Genomic DNA, 15,986 nt, shown 5'->3' on the forward strand with positions numbered 1-15,986 from the left:
GTGTCTACTGCCTGTCAACCACACACACTTGTACCAGGGTGTCTACTACCTGTCAACCACACAGACTTGAACCAGGGTGTCTACTACCTGTCAACCATACATACCTGTACCAGGGTGTCTACTACCTGACAACCACACACACTTGTACCAGGGTGTCTACAATCTGTCAACAACACAGTCTTTTACCTGGGTGTCTACCACCTGTCTAGCATACAGACCTGTACCTGGGTGTCTACTACCTGTCAACCATACAGACCTGTACCAGAGTGTCTACTACCTGTCAACCACACAGACTTGTACAAGGGTGTCTACTGCCTGTCAACCACACAGACTTGTACCAGGGTGTCTACTACCTGTCAACCATACAGACCTGTACCAGGGTGTCTACTACCTGTCAACCATACAGACCTGTACCAGAGTGTCTACTACCTGTCAACCATACAGACCTGTACCAGAGTGTCTACTACCTGTAAACCACACAGACCAGTGTCTTGATGTCAAAGGTGAATTGTAGTTAATAGCCGTCCGTCATTGTTTTTAGTCACCAATAAATAAGTTTCTGTGTCTGATGATGTCAGTTTACAGTTCACTCAACAACAAGGACAATCATATACTTACGATATTTCCCCAAAAGCTCCAAATGCCTCCTTTAGTTGGTGTGTTTCTATATCTGGACTGAGGTCTCCCACAAATATATGGAAATGTTCTGAAATGGAAAAGGAGATAAAATCAGTAAAAATTAAGAAATACTAGCAGGAATGAAGTTCAATATTGTTGTAATTACGGTAGACTAATCAATGCCATTTGATAATCAACACACTTCCTTGATTTCTTGTCAATTTTTCAATATGGCTTCTTTACACAGCAATTATTTAATTTGGTTATTTTGGGGTGATCTCAAACTTTAAGTTCCTTCAGGTGAAATAACAAATCTCAGGTAGTATTGATCATTAAAAGGAGATAGTTTGAAAATAATTCATTTGATCCCTGTAACCTACAAAATAGGTCAAGTTCATTCACAAGAACAAACTTAAAATCCCTTTATCCCAGCATGATATTGGCCAAATATCTTTAATTGGGCATTTTGATTACTGAAAAGTTGCTTAAATGCAATGTTGATACCAAAATGAAGCTGAACGCTGTTCAATGGCTTCACTTCATTTGCTCTTGAGGTAGATAAGCTAAACAGTCTGAAGGTAGAAAGATCTCAGTTATTTTCTTTGTTGAAATCATTGAAAAAGTAAATTCTGCAAATCATTGGGTACAAAATGAGTAAACAGAAGTGAGACAGAAATTAGCCCCACTTTGATCTGCTGTTTTGTGATCACACAGGCACCACTCTTCTGGTGTAAAATAGCTACTGTTTTAAAGGTCAAGGCATCTTAAAGGTCATAAAGTAATCAAGTTGTATTACCAAGGGTCATCAAAGGTCAAACTGCCATGTTATGTTCAATGTCTCCACACAACAGTTTAATAATTATTTTCACCATGTTCCAAGCTCATTTAATTATATTTTTAAGTAATTAGTGCTTTATGCAATAACTACAAAATGTTTGTAAAGAATACATATTTCTCTGCATCTTTCATGGGATTTAAATTAATTTAAAAAAAAAAAAATGGAATAAATAGAAAATGAAATCAGATGCGAAATTGGATGATTTCAAGCATTGAAACAACTACTAGAATGATCACTCAGCATTATTAGGTGCTAAAGATGTTATGTTACTGGTCTATGTGATATAACCTGGAACAATCACTCAGCATTATTAGGTGCTAAAGATGTTATGTTACTGGTCTATGTGATATAACCTGGAACAATCACTCAGCATTATTAGGTGCTAAAGATGTTATGTTACTGGTCTATGTGATAGGTGCTAAAGATGTTATGTTACTGGTCTATGTGATATAACCTGGAACAATCACTCAGCATTATTAGGTGCTAAAGATGTTGCTTTTAAGTAATTTCATCCTTGATACCTAAATTTCAAAAGGTTGGTTGACAGGTTTTTAACGTCTCCATGACTCCTTGTTAAAATTCAAGATCACATGAAAATTTACATTATATCTGAGGTACCTGGTGGCAACATGACCATTGGTTTTCTGGATCTTAAAAAAGTCTTTATCAATTTCCGAAGTTAATCTTAATCCTAGTCGGCACTTTAAGTCTACTTTTGACCTGAGACACAGTACCGACAAAGAAAAAGTCTTCATTGCGTTAGTAATGCTTTTGATAAATTTCATAAATCTGATAGTTTTCAAGACAATGTATCTCTGTGATCTTAAAAATCCTATAAAACTATAGCCTTAAGTAGAGCTCTATCCCTCTGCTGGACAGACAACAGCCCATGGACTCTTCACTACAACCTTACTGACACATTGTGTCAGTTGGGTAGTGCCATGGTAACCCACTGGTATGGGGTCACCTGCCCAATCACATGGGTTTTCCCTGGGTACTTCAGTTTCCTTCCACAGTAAGACCCCACGCTCGCTTTCATCCGGGCTAACAAGAGTGATTAATGTAAGTTGGAAAAACTTGCTTCAAAATTGTTGTGAAATATATAGAGTTTATTATGTTAAAATCATGTCATACGAGCTTAGAAATAAATTGGTATATCATGCTCAGTCTTTTTTATTCAGGTGTAATTTTAATCATGGTCGGTTGGTTAATAATCTTTTAAATTAGTATTTAAGATTTAGGGCTCAGAGTCTTGCAAAAATAAAAAAAAAAGACAAAAAACCTAAGCTTTACTATAATTCTGATAATTGCTATGCAATTCAGAGTTTATTCAACAGGTAATTGCTATTGAAAAAAAAACCCCTATCCTGTATACACTTTCAATAACCATCAATTAGAAAGCACTTTTGCACCAGAGCGGTAGGACCACGTCCTTGAATAACATGAGAGACCTAATGGGAGTATTGAACTATCTCATAAATCAGACAGTAAACACGGCTGGGACATGTACAGCTTGTACAGGCCAGGGGGAGCCACTTACAACTTAAAATAAGAGGTAGGTATGAACAAAGAGAACTGCCAGTGATGTCTGGAGACATACAGGGTGATTCAATCAACATACAGAAGGCTCCAACAATAGGCACTATACCTTATAGACTTTCATCAGTCAACTTGAAAATCACGTAGATAGTTGGAAAATTATTGTGACTAAAGTTTGGCTTGGATTAGGTTGTCCTTGGGTCGTGCGTGGACTATAGACACGTGGCATTATAACAGTCGTTATTAATAGCCTTTATCTCAATAATTAGGGGTAATCACAACCAATCCAGTCTACTTGGTGACAAATGCCGTAACCATGCTGTCACACTACACTTCACATGCAACATGCGTGCTTTACATCATTAAAAGTTCTTATGTCAATACAGACGCCAGCCTTATCAACAGCAAAACACTTGTAACTGTCATGTTCACCACCTTCCACGTCAAACTGGTGACACAGGTAAATACATGTACAATATTTAATGGATGTTTTCGAAAACAGCCATAAACACACAGGGGAAAAAACCCAAAACAAACAAACAAACAAAAACAAGGAGGTTAAAAAAAAAAGATTTCCCAGAGAGATCTTGGCACCCACCAATGTTTGATCTTTATTTATTCTTTAAAAGATACCAAACTTTCATTACAAAAATTCAAGATGGCCACCTGTTGGCCATTTTTTTCTTATCAGTCTAAAAATCAAATGGGCATATGGGACCCAGGGAAGCTTACCAACGAAATCTGGGAGACCTTCTAAAGAATGATGATAAAAACCTTTCTTTGTCAAAACCAAAGATGACTGTCTGTTGGCTATTTTCATTTTTTCTGAGCAGTCCCAAAATCAAAATTGCATGAGGTACGCAGAGGAACCTATATGAGAAGTCTGAGAAAGATCCGTCAAGTACTTCTAACAAAGTAGCAATAAAAATCTTTCATTGCAAAAATTCAAGATGGCTGCCTGTTTGCTTGATCCCTCCCAAATCAAATGAGCACAACTAGTGACCAAGAGGAACATTTAACCTCGTAAATGAAATTTGAGAAAGATCCGTCCAGCACTTTCAAGAAATAGCGATAAAAAAGATCTTTTGTCGATAAGATGGGCAACAAACCACAGACATAGGGCGATTTGTATAGCATACTGTTACCCACCACACTGATATCATAACCTTGATAATACTGTTACCCTCCACACTGATATCATAACCTTGATAATACTGTTACCCTCCACACTGATATCATAACCTTGATAATACTGTTACCCTCCACACTGATATCATAACCTTGATAATACTGTTACCCTCCACACTGATATCATAACCTTGATAATACTGTTACCCTCCACACTGATATCATAACCTTCCACACTGATATCATAACCTTGATAATACTATTACCCTCCACACTGATATCATAACCTTGATAATACTGTTACCCACTATGACAATAATACAACCTTTGAGACAGTATTGAAGCCTTTCAAAATTTTTAGATAAAGTGCTAACTTACTGCTTGTGTCTTGTTTGGGCTGATTGCTCGGCGAGGTGGCCCAGTTAACCTTCATTTCCTGCAAAACAACAGTACAATGCTAGTAAATCAACATGTGACACAAATATCATACATCTCAATGAAGAAAAGAGCCAAATTTAATTAATTAATCTATATCATAAAGTCAATTCTCTCCAGTATCTTAAATAATTATCAATTACATTGACCATATATGTAAAAATCAAGAAGAAGGCCCTTAACAGTTATCTATCCATTGACAGACGGATGGATAGACGGATGGACAGACGGATGGACAGACGGATGGATAGACGGATGGACAGACGGACCACAGACAAAATGTCATTTAAATAACCTAATATAGTGGTCCAAAAATTTTTTAACATTCCCAAAAATTATCACAAAAATCATGTGTTGTTTATGAAAAAAATTTGCAAAATCATGTTACAAAATGGCTACTGTGGCTACTGTGATGCAGTTTTAACCAGACTGAAATTGTCCTTAACAATCTCTTAAGGAAGAGTATGGTTTTAAGGCAAAATATTGCCAAACTTGCCCCTTTGGAGCCTTGCCCCCAGGTTCCTAGGGATCAAATCAACATTACAAATCAAGGATACAGAAAGAATTTTACCTTTTTAATATCACACTAAAAAAAATTAGATAACTTCATTTTCCATCTGCTAATTCAACACGTATATTTGATATTCTAAACTTTTGGTTTTATATGCAGTGAGCGATTTTATACTCACATCATCATAACGATTGCACCAGTTACATATTTCTATGGTATAAAGAACATATCGATAAATGAATAGGATGGGCATTTTCATTTCTTCTCAGGAATGCATCAATGACTGTCCTCATCTACTATCGCTTTCAGACATAAAAAAATATTATGTCCTACAAGAGTGATTAAAAAATCCTGAGTTCAATCAAGTTGTTATGGTTTGAGAATAAACAGTGACAATGATAAATCATAGATCAATACTTCATTTTAATAACCCAACACCAAAATTCTTTTAAAACTTGAAACAATTTTAACACTATTCCCAAGTGGAATCTCAGAAATCACACAATCACCACAGTGTGTTATTTTGACAACCTCAAGAGAGGAAGTGCCCATATCTCGGTGAAATCTCCACCAACATGACTTAAATCTTTCATGAAGCGTTGTCTACAGTTTATTGCTTTTCAGGACAATTTGACTTCCCATCTTGTCTCTGTCCTTCCCTAGACTCTCAATACCCAGACGCCAGCCACAGCGCCTCTCAATATTACAATATGACCAGGGTTGCTACCCCCTTTCCCCTTAACATCTTGTCAGATTCAGCCATCAAAACTTCCCCATACAATCTGTCATCAACTGTAATAGTCTTTGCTGCAATCATAAATTTTCTCATTCTTGCTAATCTCATTTCTCAAAATACTTTGTCTGCGACATTAAAGTTTTAAAGTTAATATCAAGTCAATTCCATGCCAGGCTGCGGCCCCTCCCCAAATCCTCCCTCTAAAATGACATGCTTTGCTAAGCACAGAAACACAAGTGTTTAGGAGGAAGACAATTTATCATCTTGAGCAGCATCATATTATTATGTACAATCAAAAACTGCATCTCCTAAAAGAATATTTCAGCAATGATTGAGAAAAGTGAGGAAATGTTAGATACTGGTGGTTTATCAGGGCCAATTTTACACATGGAGCAATTAATGAGGCCAAAGGTGCTAGCTCCATCTTCACTAAAGCTGCACTGTAGAATTTCAAATTGAAAAAAATTCAAATTTGAAATTACAAGAAGTTATGCAATTGTGTAACCATAATTTTTATTAATACTACCCTGGGAAATGGTAATGCCATACATTGTCTTGTGCTTTCAGCGTGCATGTGAAACAAAATGAAATAAATCGGGATTAATGAGAATCTCTTCACCTAAACTCATCGCCCCTTGACCAGAAGCAACAATTAGTTGAGTGAATCAAAGATATAATAACAATTAAAAATAGTTCCATGACAAATGTTGCACTTGATTTATAGGCCCACAATCCCTGATGAACCCGACCAGCAATTTGAATGGTACAAGCCCCTTATTTGATTTTTATATTACATTAAAGTGTTATGTGATTTGCCTAAAACCTAGAGTAACATTCACCAAAAGTACGATCAAACAGGTTCCTAAAAATATAAAAAATAAAAATTGGGATGTAAAACACCAGATTTACAGAAAAAGTAGTATCCCTGTCACCTGTATAATTATATATATCAATCCCTGTAACTAGAATTATTATATATAGTAATCCCTGTCACCTGTATAATTATATATAGTAATCCCTGTCACCAGTATAATTATATATAGTAATCCCTGTCACTAGTATAATTATATATAGTAATCCCTGTCACTAGTATAATTATATATAGTAATCCCTGTCACTAGTATAATTATATATAGTAATCCCTGTCACTAGTATAATTATATATAGTAACTCATGTAACCTGTATAATTATATATAGTAATCCCTGTCACCTGTATAATTATATATAGTAATCCCTGTCACTTGTGTAATTATATATAGTAATCCCTGTCACCTGTATAATTATATATAGTAATCCCTGTCACCTGTGTAATTATATATAGTAATCCCTGTCACCGGTATAATTATACATAGCAATCCGTCACTAGTATAATTATATATAGTAATCCCTGTCACCAGTATTATCATATATAGTAATCCCTGTCACCTGTATAATTATATATAGTAATCCCTGTCACCTGTATAATTATATATAGTAATCCCTGTCACCTGTATAATTATATATAGTAATCCCTGTCACCTGTATAATTATACATAGCAATCCGTCACTAGTATAATTATATATAGTAATCCCAGTCACCTGTATAATTATATATAGTAATCCCTGTCACTAGTATAATTATATATAGTAATCCTTGTCACCTGTATAATTATATATAGTAATCCCTGTCACTAGTATAATTATATATAGTAATCCTTGTCACCTGAATAACCGTATAGAGTAACACCTGCCACCTGTTTATCACTGATCACTATCACACCACACTCCATTTTTAATTAACTATGAAATCTCTTATCACTATTACACTACACCTTGAATTGTAATTCTTCATCAGGCTTGATACATTAAGGAATAAGAATAGCAATGAGGCCTGTGTCAGATATGAGCTATAGGCTGCTAACATTCAAACCATTCACACCACAGACACGTTCACACCATTCACACCAGTCACATCCATACCATTCACACCAGACACATGCACACCATTCACACCAGTCACATCCATACCATTCACACCAGACACATGCACACCATTCACACCACAAACACATCCATACCATTCACACCACAGACACATGCACACCATTCACACCAGACACATGCACACCATTCACACAACAAACACATCCATACCATTCACATCACAGGTACATGCACACCATTCACACCACAAACACATGCACACCATTCACACCAGACACATGCACACCATTCACACCACAGACACATGCACACCATTCACACCACAGACACATCTTTACCATTCACACCAGGCACATGCACACCATTCACACTACAAACACATGCAAACCATTCACACCACATGCACATCCATACCATTCTTACCAGACACATGCACACCATTCACACCACAGACACATGTACACCATTCACACCACAGACTCATCCATACCATTCACACCAGACATGTGCACACCATTTACATCATAGACAAATTCATACTATTCACACCATTTACAACACCGACACCATGCCGCCTGTTTCTGATATGGACTACAGGCTGCATGCTCACAATTCACACCATTCACACCATTTACACCACAGACACATGCTTTTTTAGATAGTTCTTGACATTTATATCTCTCCATGACCATTTTTTGTGATGATGAGAAATATGTGCTCTCTGTAAAATTACCTTTGTGACTGTGGCACCACAGACAGACAAATCTATATGACTGTCAATTGTGTCATTGAAAATTCATCAAATTTCGCAGAAACACATCAAAAATCTAGGTCGTAAGTTTGTCTGCCCTTTATCACTCTACCACAAGAGGGCTCCCTTTAACTGTACGTAAATCCCTCTACCACAAGAGGGCTCCCTTAACTGTACGTAAATCACTCTACCACAAGAGGGCTCCCTTTAACTGTACATTAATCACACCACCACAAGAGGGCTCCCTTTAACTGTACGTAAATCACTCTAACTCAAGAGGGCTCCCTTAACCGTACGTAAATCACTCTACCACAAGAGGGCTCCCTTTAACTGTACGTAAATCACTCTACCACAAGAGGGCTCCCTTAAACTGTACATTAATCACACTACCACAAGAGGGCTCCCTTTTAGCTGTACATAAATCACTCTACCACAAGAGAGCTCCCTTTAACTGTATGTAAATCACTCTACCACAAGAGGGCTCCCTTTAACTGTATGTAAATCACTCTACCACAAGAGTGCTCCCTTTAACTGTACGTATATCACTATCTAAATACCATAGCGGGGCATGCTTTAACTTCACCTAAAACACCCTGCAACTACGAGGCACTTCTGAATTGTACCTTACAATTTTTAAGAAAGCAATTTCTCAATAATGAATACTTTTTGATGTAAAAGAATGATAGGTTTCTGTATCTTTTTAAATTCAATGTTGGGTTCCATTTCAACCTTGCTTGACTTGCTATATATGATAAGTAAAGATCACAAACTTTTGTTTCGATTGACTTTGAATATGTAAACAAAATCACAAGACCTACAGATCTAAAACCATGTCTGATGATTTAATAAACCCTTCTATATATAGACAAAAACAACTCAGTTCATCACCATGCAAGAAAATGTACATCCAATTCTACATCTCTCTGGTCTAATGCAATGTATGTATTATCAGTTTCTCCATTACTCAAGCGATTGACTCCTTCTGATATCAGAATACATACTAATGTCAACTCCATTTTTATATATTCTACAGACATCTGACAAGAGAATCGGTAGACCTGATGAATGTTCCCTGAATAAATGCTATAGTTCCAATAGGACTAATTTTGACAAAATTAAAGTATGAAAAATAACAAAGGGCAATAACTCCAAATTTATGCAAAAGTGAATCATTGTTCTTGCACACTGCACTTCTTATTGAGGTCAATCGTCTTTGAAGTTTCATGTTGATATCTTACATAATTTTTAACATCATTGGTCCTGATGAAGCCCAATTAGAAGGGTGAAACCGGTAGACCGACTACCTATAATAAATCTTTGAAGAACCCGCCTCCAGTCTGTTGGATTGATTCATACCTATTTTACATAATTTTTGTGATATGCTTCAGACAAAATCATGATGAACAGATTGATGTACAAAAGGATGAACAAATGGACAGACAGACGGACAAAGCAGTGACTATATGCTCTTCTTTAGGGGAGCAAAAAAATATATCAGAATGAATGAGACTGACTTCAGTTGAATGTGTTGTTGCCCTTTCTGTTTTAGAGGGCTTAAGTGATCAAGTACATTCCATACCTTTTCCATCAGGCTCACATCCAAAACCCATATTTTGATCTGAAAATCGCAAGATCATAAACTGTCGTGTTTAACCTAATCAGCCTGGTAACTTATAAACAACATCACCTCCATTGAACTGTCTGCCAGACTTGAACAATTTTTTCAAGTATGTGACATTCACAAATTTCCTTCCCAGTCTGCGGTACATATTGGCAGTAGAATTTCAATGTTTTTTTAAGTTCCCTGTAATTTTGAAGAGCATTGCGACTTGGCGGTGAAATTGTTCGTTTTATATTCTAAGAAAGCATTAGGAGCCAGGTTCAGTTGAACATGCTGCTAATATAGAATAGCTGCACTCGATACGATTAGCCCTCCATGTAGCCACTCGGCTACTGCCATAATCAGGCGTTTTACCAGATCAATCTGTTAAAACCACTTTCAATGTCAGAAGGAAAGTGAAAGCGTTGTCATCCATCTTCATTATCTGTGCTCGGGGAGGGAGTGATCACCAATGATCGGCATTGATTCATGCCTCCTTACCATCCAATGGCTTCAAAGACCATTGAGGACACCTTGCCAGATTCAAAACTTGTCTTAAATGACAATACACTCATATCAAATGCCATCTAGATAATACTCCCTTCACATGAAAGAATACACACTAAAACCTGTTTGTATTGAATGCTGCCAAACCTAGTAATATTCTTCATAATAAAATGACATTTAGATAAAGCCTGCATCTTGTTACTTTGAAAATGCTCTAAAAAAGCCAATTTTATCTTTAAAACATTGTGAAAATTTGTTGTCTCTAACCAAAAAGTTATCTGCTTTGTTCATTTGTTGATGTGTGTATCAGAGGTACTATTATGACCATGTTTACAAAAGCTTGTCATCCTGAACATCTCTGTCAGTCTAGATCTTTCATCCTGTACATCTCTGTCGGTCTAGATCTTTCATCCTGTACATCTCTGTCAGTCTAGATCTTTCATCCTGTACATCTCTGTCAGTCTAGATCTTTCATCCTGTACAACTCTGTCAGTCTAGATCTTTCATCCTGAACATCTCTGTCAATCTAGATCTTTCCTCCTGTACATGTCTGTCAGTCTAGATCTTTCATCCTGTACCTCTCTGTCAATCTAGATTTTTCATCCTGTACAACTCTGTCAGTCTAGATCTTTCATCCTGTACCTCTCTGTCAGTCTAGATCTTTCATCCTGAACATCTCTGTCAGTCTAGATCTTTCATCCTGTACATCTCTGTCAGTCTAGATCTTTCATCCTGTACATCTCTGTCAGTCTAGATCTTTCATCCTGTACAACTCTGTCAGTCTAGATCTTTCATCCTGAACATCTCTGTCAATCTAGATCTTTCATCCTGTACATGTCTGTCAGTCTAGATCTTTCATCCTGTACCTCTCTGTCAGTCTAGATTTTTCATCCTGTACATCTCTGTCAGTCTAGATCTTTCATCCTGTACATCTCTGTCGGTCTAGATCTTTCATCCTGTACATCTCTGTCAGTCTAGATCTTTCATCCTGTACATCTCTGTCAATCTAGTTCTTTCATCCTGTACATGTCTGTCAGTCTAGATTTTTCATCCTGTACATCTCTGTCGGTCTAGATCTTTCATCCTGTACATCTCTGTCAGTCTAGATCTTTCATCCTGTACATCTCTGTCAGTCTAGATCTTTCATCCTGTACATCTCTGTCGGTCTAGATCTTTCATCCTGTACATCTCTGTCAGTCTAGATCTTTCATCCTGTACAACTCTGTCAGTCTAGATCTTTCATCCTGTACATCTCTGTCAGTCTAGATCTTTCATCCTGTACCTCTCTGTCAGTCTAGATCTTTCATCCTGTACATCTCTGTCAGTCTAGATCTTTCATCCTGTACAACTCTGTCATAATAGAGGAGTAGGGGTGCAGACAGGGTTTGGGATGGACAGAAGGATATAAGCTTTTTGTTTCTCAAACCTTTGCTGCTACTCGTTGAAATGGACTATCAACTGGCATATTTACACTGGTAGCTTTAAAATGATCATGACTGCCATCAAAGGAAGTTTGTGTGAAAATGCCAATATCATATATATCATAGTGAATCATATCTACATTGGTCTGAAAGATCTAAATTAACCTATGGACATCAAAACTGTTTTCATTTGACCTTCAATGGACCTTTGTTATGCAGAGTTAATAACAAAATGAAAAGTAAAGTAGGAGATACATTTGTTTATTACATAGCATTGCTAGAGCTATTTCAAGAGATTGAAAAATAAGAGTTGTAATGTCAGTCCTGTTTTGAACAATTTGAAACCAGTAACCCTCTCCTAACAATTTGATACCAGTAACCCTCTCCAAACAATTTGATACCAAGAACCCTCTCCTAACAATTTGATACCAAGAACCCTCTCCTAACAATTTGAAACCAGTAACCCTCTCCAAACAATTTGATACCAAGAACCCTCTCCAAACAATTTGATACCAAGAACCCTCTCCTAACAATTTGAAACCAGTAACCCTCTCCAAACAATTTGATACCAAGAACCCTCTCCAAACAATTTGATACCAAGAACCCTCTCCTAACAATTTGATACCAGTAACCCTCTCCTAACAATTTGATACCAAGAACCCTCTCCAAACAATTTGATACCAAGAACCCTCTCCTAACAATTTGATACCAAGAACCCTCTCCTAACAATTTGAAACCAGTAACCCTCTCCTTACAATTTGATACCACAATTTGAACCCTCTCCTAACAATTTGATACCAGTAACCCTCTCCAAACAATTTGTAACCCTCTCCAAACAATTTGATACCAAGAACCCTCTCCAAACAATTTGATACCAAGAACCCTCTCCTAACAATTTGACCAAGAACCCTCTCCTAACAAGATACCAAGAACCCTCTCCAAACAATTTGATACCAAGAACCCTCTCCTAACAATTTGATACCAAGAACCCTCTCCTAACAATTTGATACCAAGAACCCTCTCCTTACAATTTGATACCAAGAACCCTCTCCTAACAATTTGATACCAAGAACCCTCTCCTAACAATTTGATACCAAGAACCCTCTCCTAACAATTTGATACCAAGAACCCTCTCCTAACAATTTGATACCAAGAACCCTCTCCTAACAATTTGATACCAAGAACCCTCTCCTAACAATTTGATACCAAGAACCCTCTCCTAACAATTTGATACCAAGAACCCTCTCCTAACAATTTGATACCAAGAACCCTCTCCTTACAATTTGATACCAAGAACCCTCTCCTGACAATTTGATACCAAGAACCCTCTCCTGACAATTTGATACCAAGAACCCTCTCCAAACAATTTGATACCAAGAACCCTCTCCTAACAATTTGATACCAAGAACCCTCTCCAAACAATTTGATACCAAGAACCCTCTCCTAACAATTTGATACCAAGAACCCTCTCCTAACAATTTGATACCAAGAACCCTCTCCTAACAATTTGATACCAAGAACCCTCTCCAAACAATTTGATACTAGGAACCCTCTCCTAACAATTTGATACCAAGAACCCTCTCCTTACAATTTGATACCAAAAACCCTCTCCTTACAATTTGATACCAAGAACCCTCTCCTAACAATTTGATACCAAGAACCCTCTCCTAACAATTTGATACCAAGAACCCTCTCCTTACAATTTGATACCAGTAACCCTCTCCTTACAATTTGATACCAAGAACCCCCTCCTTACAATTTGATACCAAGAACCCTCTCCTAACAATTTGATACCAAGAACCCTCTCCAAACAATTTGATACCAAGAACCCTCTCCTTACAATTTGATACCAAGAACCCTCTCCTAACAATTTGACACCAGGAACCTTCTCTCAACAATTTGACACCAGGAACCTTCTCTCAACAATTTGACACCAGTAACCCTCTCTCAACAATTTGACACCAGGAATCTTCTCTCAACAATTTGACACCAGGAACCTTCTCTAGCACCAGGAACCTTCTCTAAAGCTTTTATTTCCAGAACACCTCTTGTCTTTATCTGCTGGGAATATTTCATTTGATATGGAAGAATGAAACTATGGATTTTAACCAAAATTGTGGAAAATTGAATTTGATAACCAATTTTTCTGTGTCACAATGTGAATATTTGCATAAGAAAACTTTCCATGGTTACTATCCATGAGTGGGATTGGTCCAACTCTGCCATCATTCAATTTTTGTTGAAATTGTTTATGAAATTTCAGGTAATCAACTACATTTGCTATTTAGAATATTAGTTTCTTCTGTAAGACCCAGTGATACCAGCCACGGAAGATAACACTATTAATGATACAATTCACATGAAAGCCTTATAGTTAATTAAATGCTTCCACTGTAGAAATATTTTATATAAAAAAATTTTTCCTCAAGCTTGAACGGTCTTCAAAAGAATAACACATCATCACTAAAAGCTCTGGTGTTGTGTTTCTGTCATTTTACAGATTTAATTCAATATTTGCTGTCCTTGAATTTGATTGGTTGAAATTAAAATAACACAAAATATTAAACTCCTATGAAAAAAAATTATACGAACTGCTCGTGTGACAGAAATGTTCCAAATTTTAGCTATCTTTATATACTTAAATAGGTCTGCAATCTCTAAGTTCTAATTTGATTGGTCAAATATTGAAATATTCACCAGTCACTACCACAAGCGTGATGTCATGCAAACTGCTATCCCATCTAGCCACATTTTGTTCTGATGTTTGAGTCACATTTAAGTTAACACACATTTCGATTCTACATAATTAAGTTTTTCGTCGGTATATGCATCTGTTTATAACCATTACACATCAAAAATTATATGAATTGTGTAACTGATACAGTTTATATTGTGGTTAGTTTTGTATTAAACATTAGATATAAACAGGCCAGGTCAGTCAACACACCAGACAGTCAGGAGAAAAAATGTACCAGCTTCCACTGAAACAGCTATCTATTGATAGCATGTCTATTGTGGTACATTCTCCAAACAAACAAAAAGTGTGATACCTGCCATGAAATCATATCTTGTACATGTACTTTGTGTTAGGCACTAGGAATTTATATCTAATACATCATGTGTTACATTTAGGGGTGTGATAGTCACCAGGAATTTATATCTAAATACATCATGTGTTACATTTAGGGGTGTGATAGACACCAGGAATTTATATCTAAATACATCATGTGTTACATTTAGGGGTGTGATAGTCACCAGGAATTTATATCTAAATACATCATGTGTTACATTTAGTACATCACGCAGGCCATGGTTAGGGGTTGGAAACAGGGCTTACAGATAGCTTGTATACATACACCAGGCCCTGGTTAGGGGTTAGCTTGTACAGATTCACAAGCACAAATACGTTGACATATCATCTATAAGTTTGGAAGAGGTGTACTATTACTGTTATTCTGAGTAAAACTATTCATCTTATTGACTGGTTGTGTTGCGCTATACTTGAAATCTGCCAGATTCACAGATACAGCATGAAAACTCGTATATCAAATATTTTTCCCCCCATAAATGAAATTTAATGCACATTTGTGTAGTGAAACTGTACTATTACCATAGAGACTGTGAATCAATATTTGTTATTACAGATATGTGTGTTTCCTGAGCTGTAATATCATTAGACATAGATAGCTAGCTAACCTTGTTAGGGTACTCCAATGTTAAACCGACTCCAACATTTATCTCCTGGCTTTCTACTGGACGGGATCACTTACATTACCTTTCATTCTATAGCAATTCATTTTATTTGTAGACAAAAAAAAAGTGTTTTCTAATAAGAATCTATTAGGAGAAAAGCAACGTGTAGCCATTGGCTGTGCAATTCCACGTTAAACAAATAATGGATTTCAATTAAACAAATTGCAAACATTGCCAATATTACTTTGTCACCAGAAATGTAATACATTCTGAAACTGACCTATT

At 36.6% G+C, this 15,986-nt stretch overlaps 1 protein-coding gene across 3 annotated transcripts in view; it reads right to left on the minus strand.

Moving 5' to 3' along the window:
- LOC132544915 (nucleolysin TIAR-like) overlaps nucleotides 1–15,986 on the minus strand; it is a 275,990-nt gene that overhangs the window by 51,205 nt on the left and 208,799 nt on the right. For all 3 annotated transcript variants that reach the window (XM_060208577.1, XM_060208576.1, XM_060208575.1), the window contains 2 exons: nucleotides 4,502–4,559; nucleotides 619–706 (listed from right to left, as the gene is read on the minus strand). In XM_060208577.1, coding sequence (XP_060064560.1) covers nucleotides 619–706; nucleotides 4,502–4,559 — 146 coding nt within the window. The remainder of the gene's footprint in view (nucleotides 1–618; nucleotides 707–4,501; nucleotides 4,560–15,986) is intronic.

The sequence above is a fragment of the Ylistrum balloti genome, unplaced genomic scaffold (assembly GCF_031769215.1).
Source record: "Ylistrum balloti isolate Yb309-2 unplaced genomic scaffold, AGI_CSIRO_Ybal_v1 Utg369814, whole genome shotgun sequence".
Taxonomy (NCBI): Eukaryota; Metazoa; Mollusca; class Bivalvia; order Pectinida; family Pectinidae; genus Ylistrum; species Ylistrum balloti.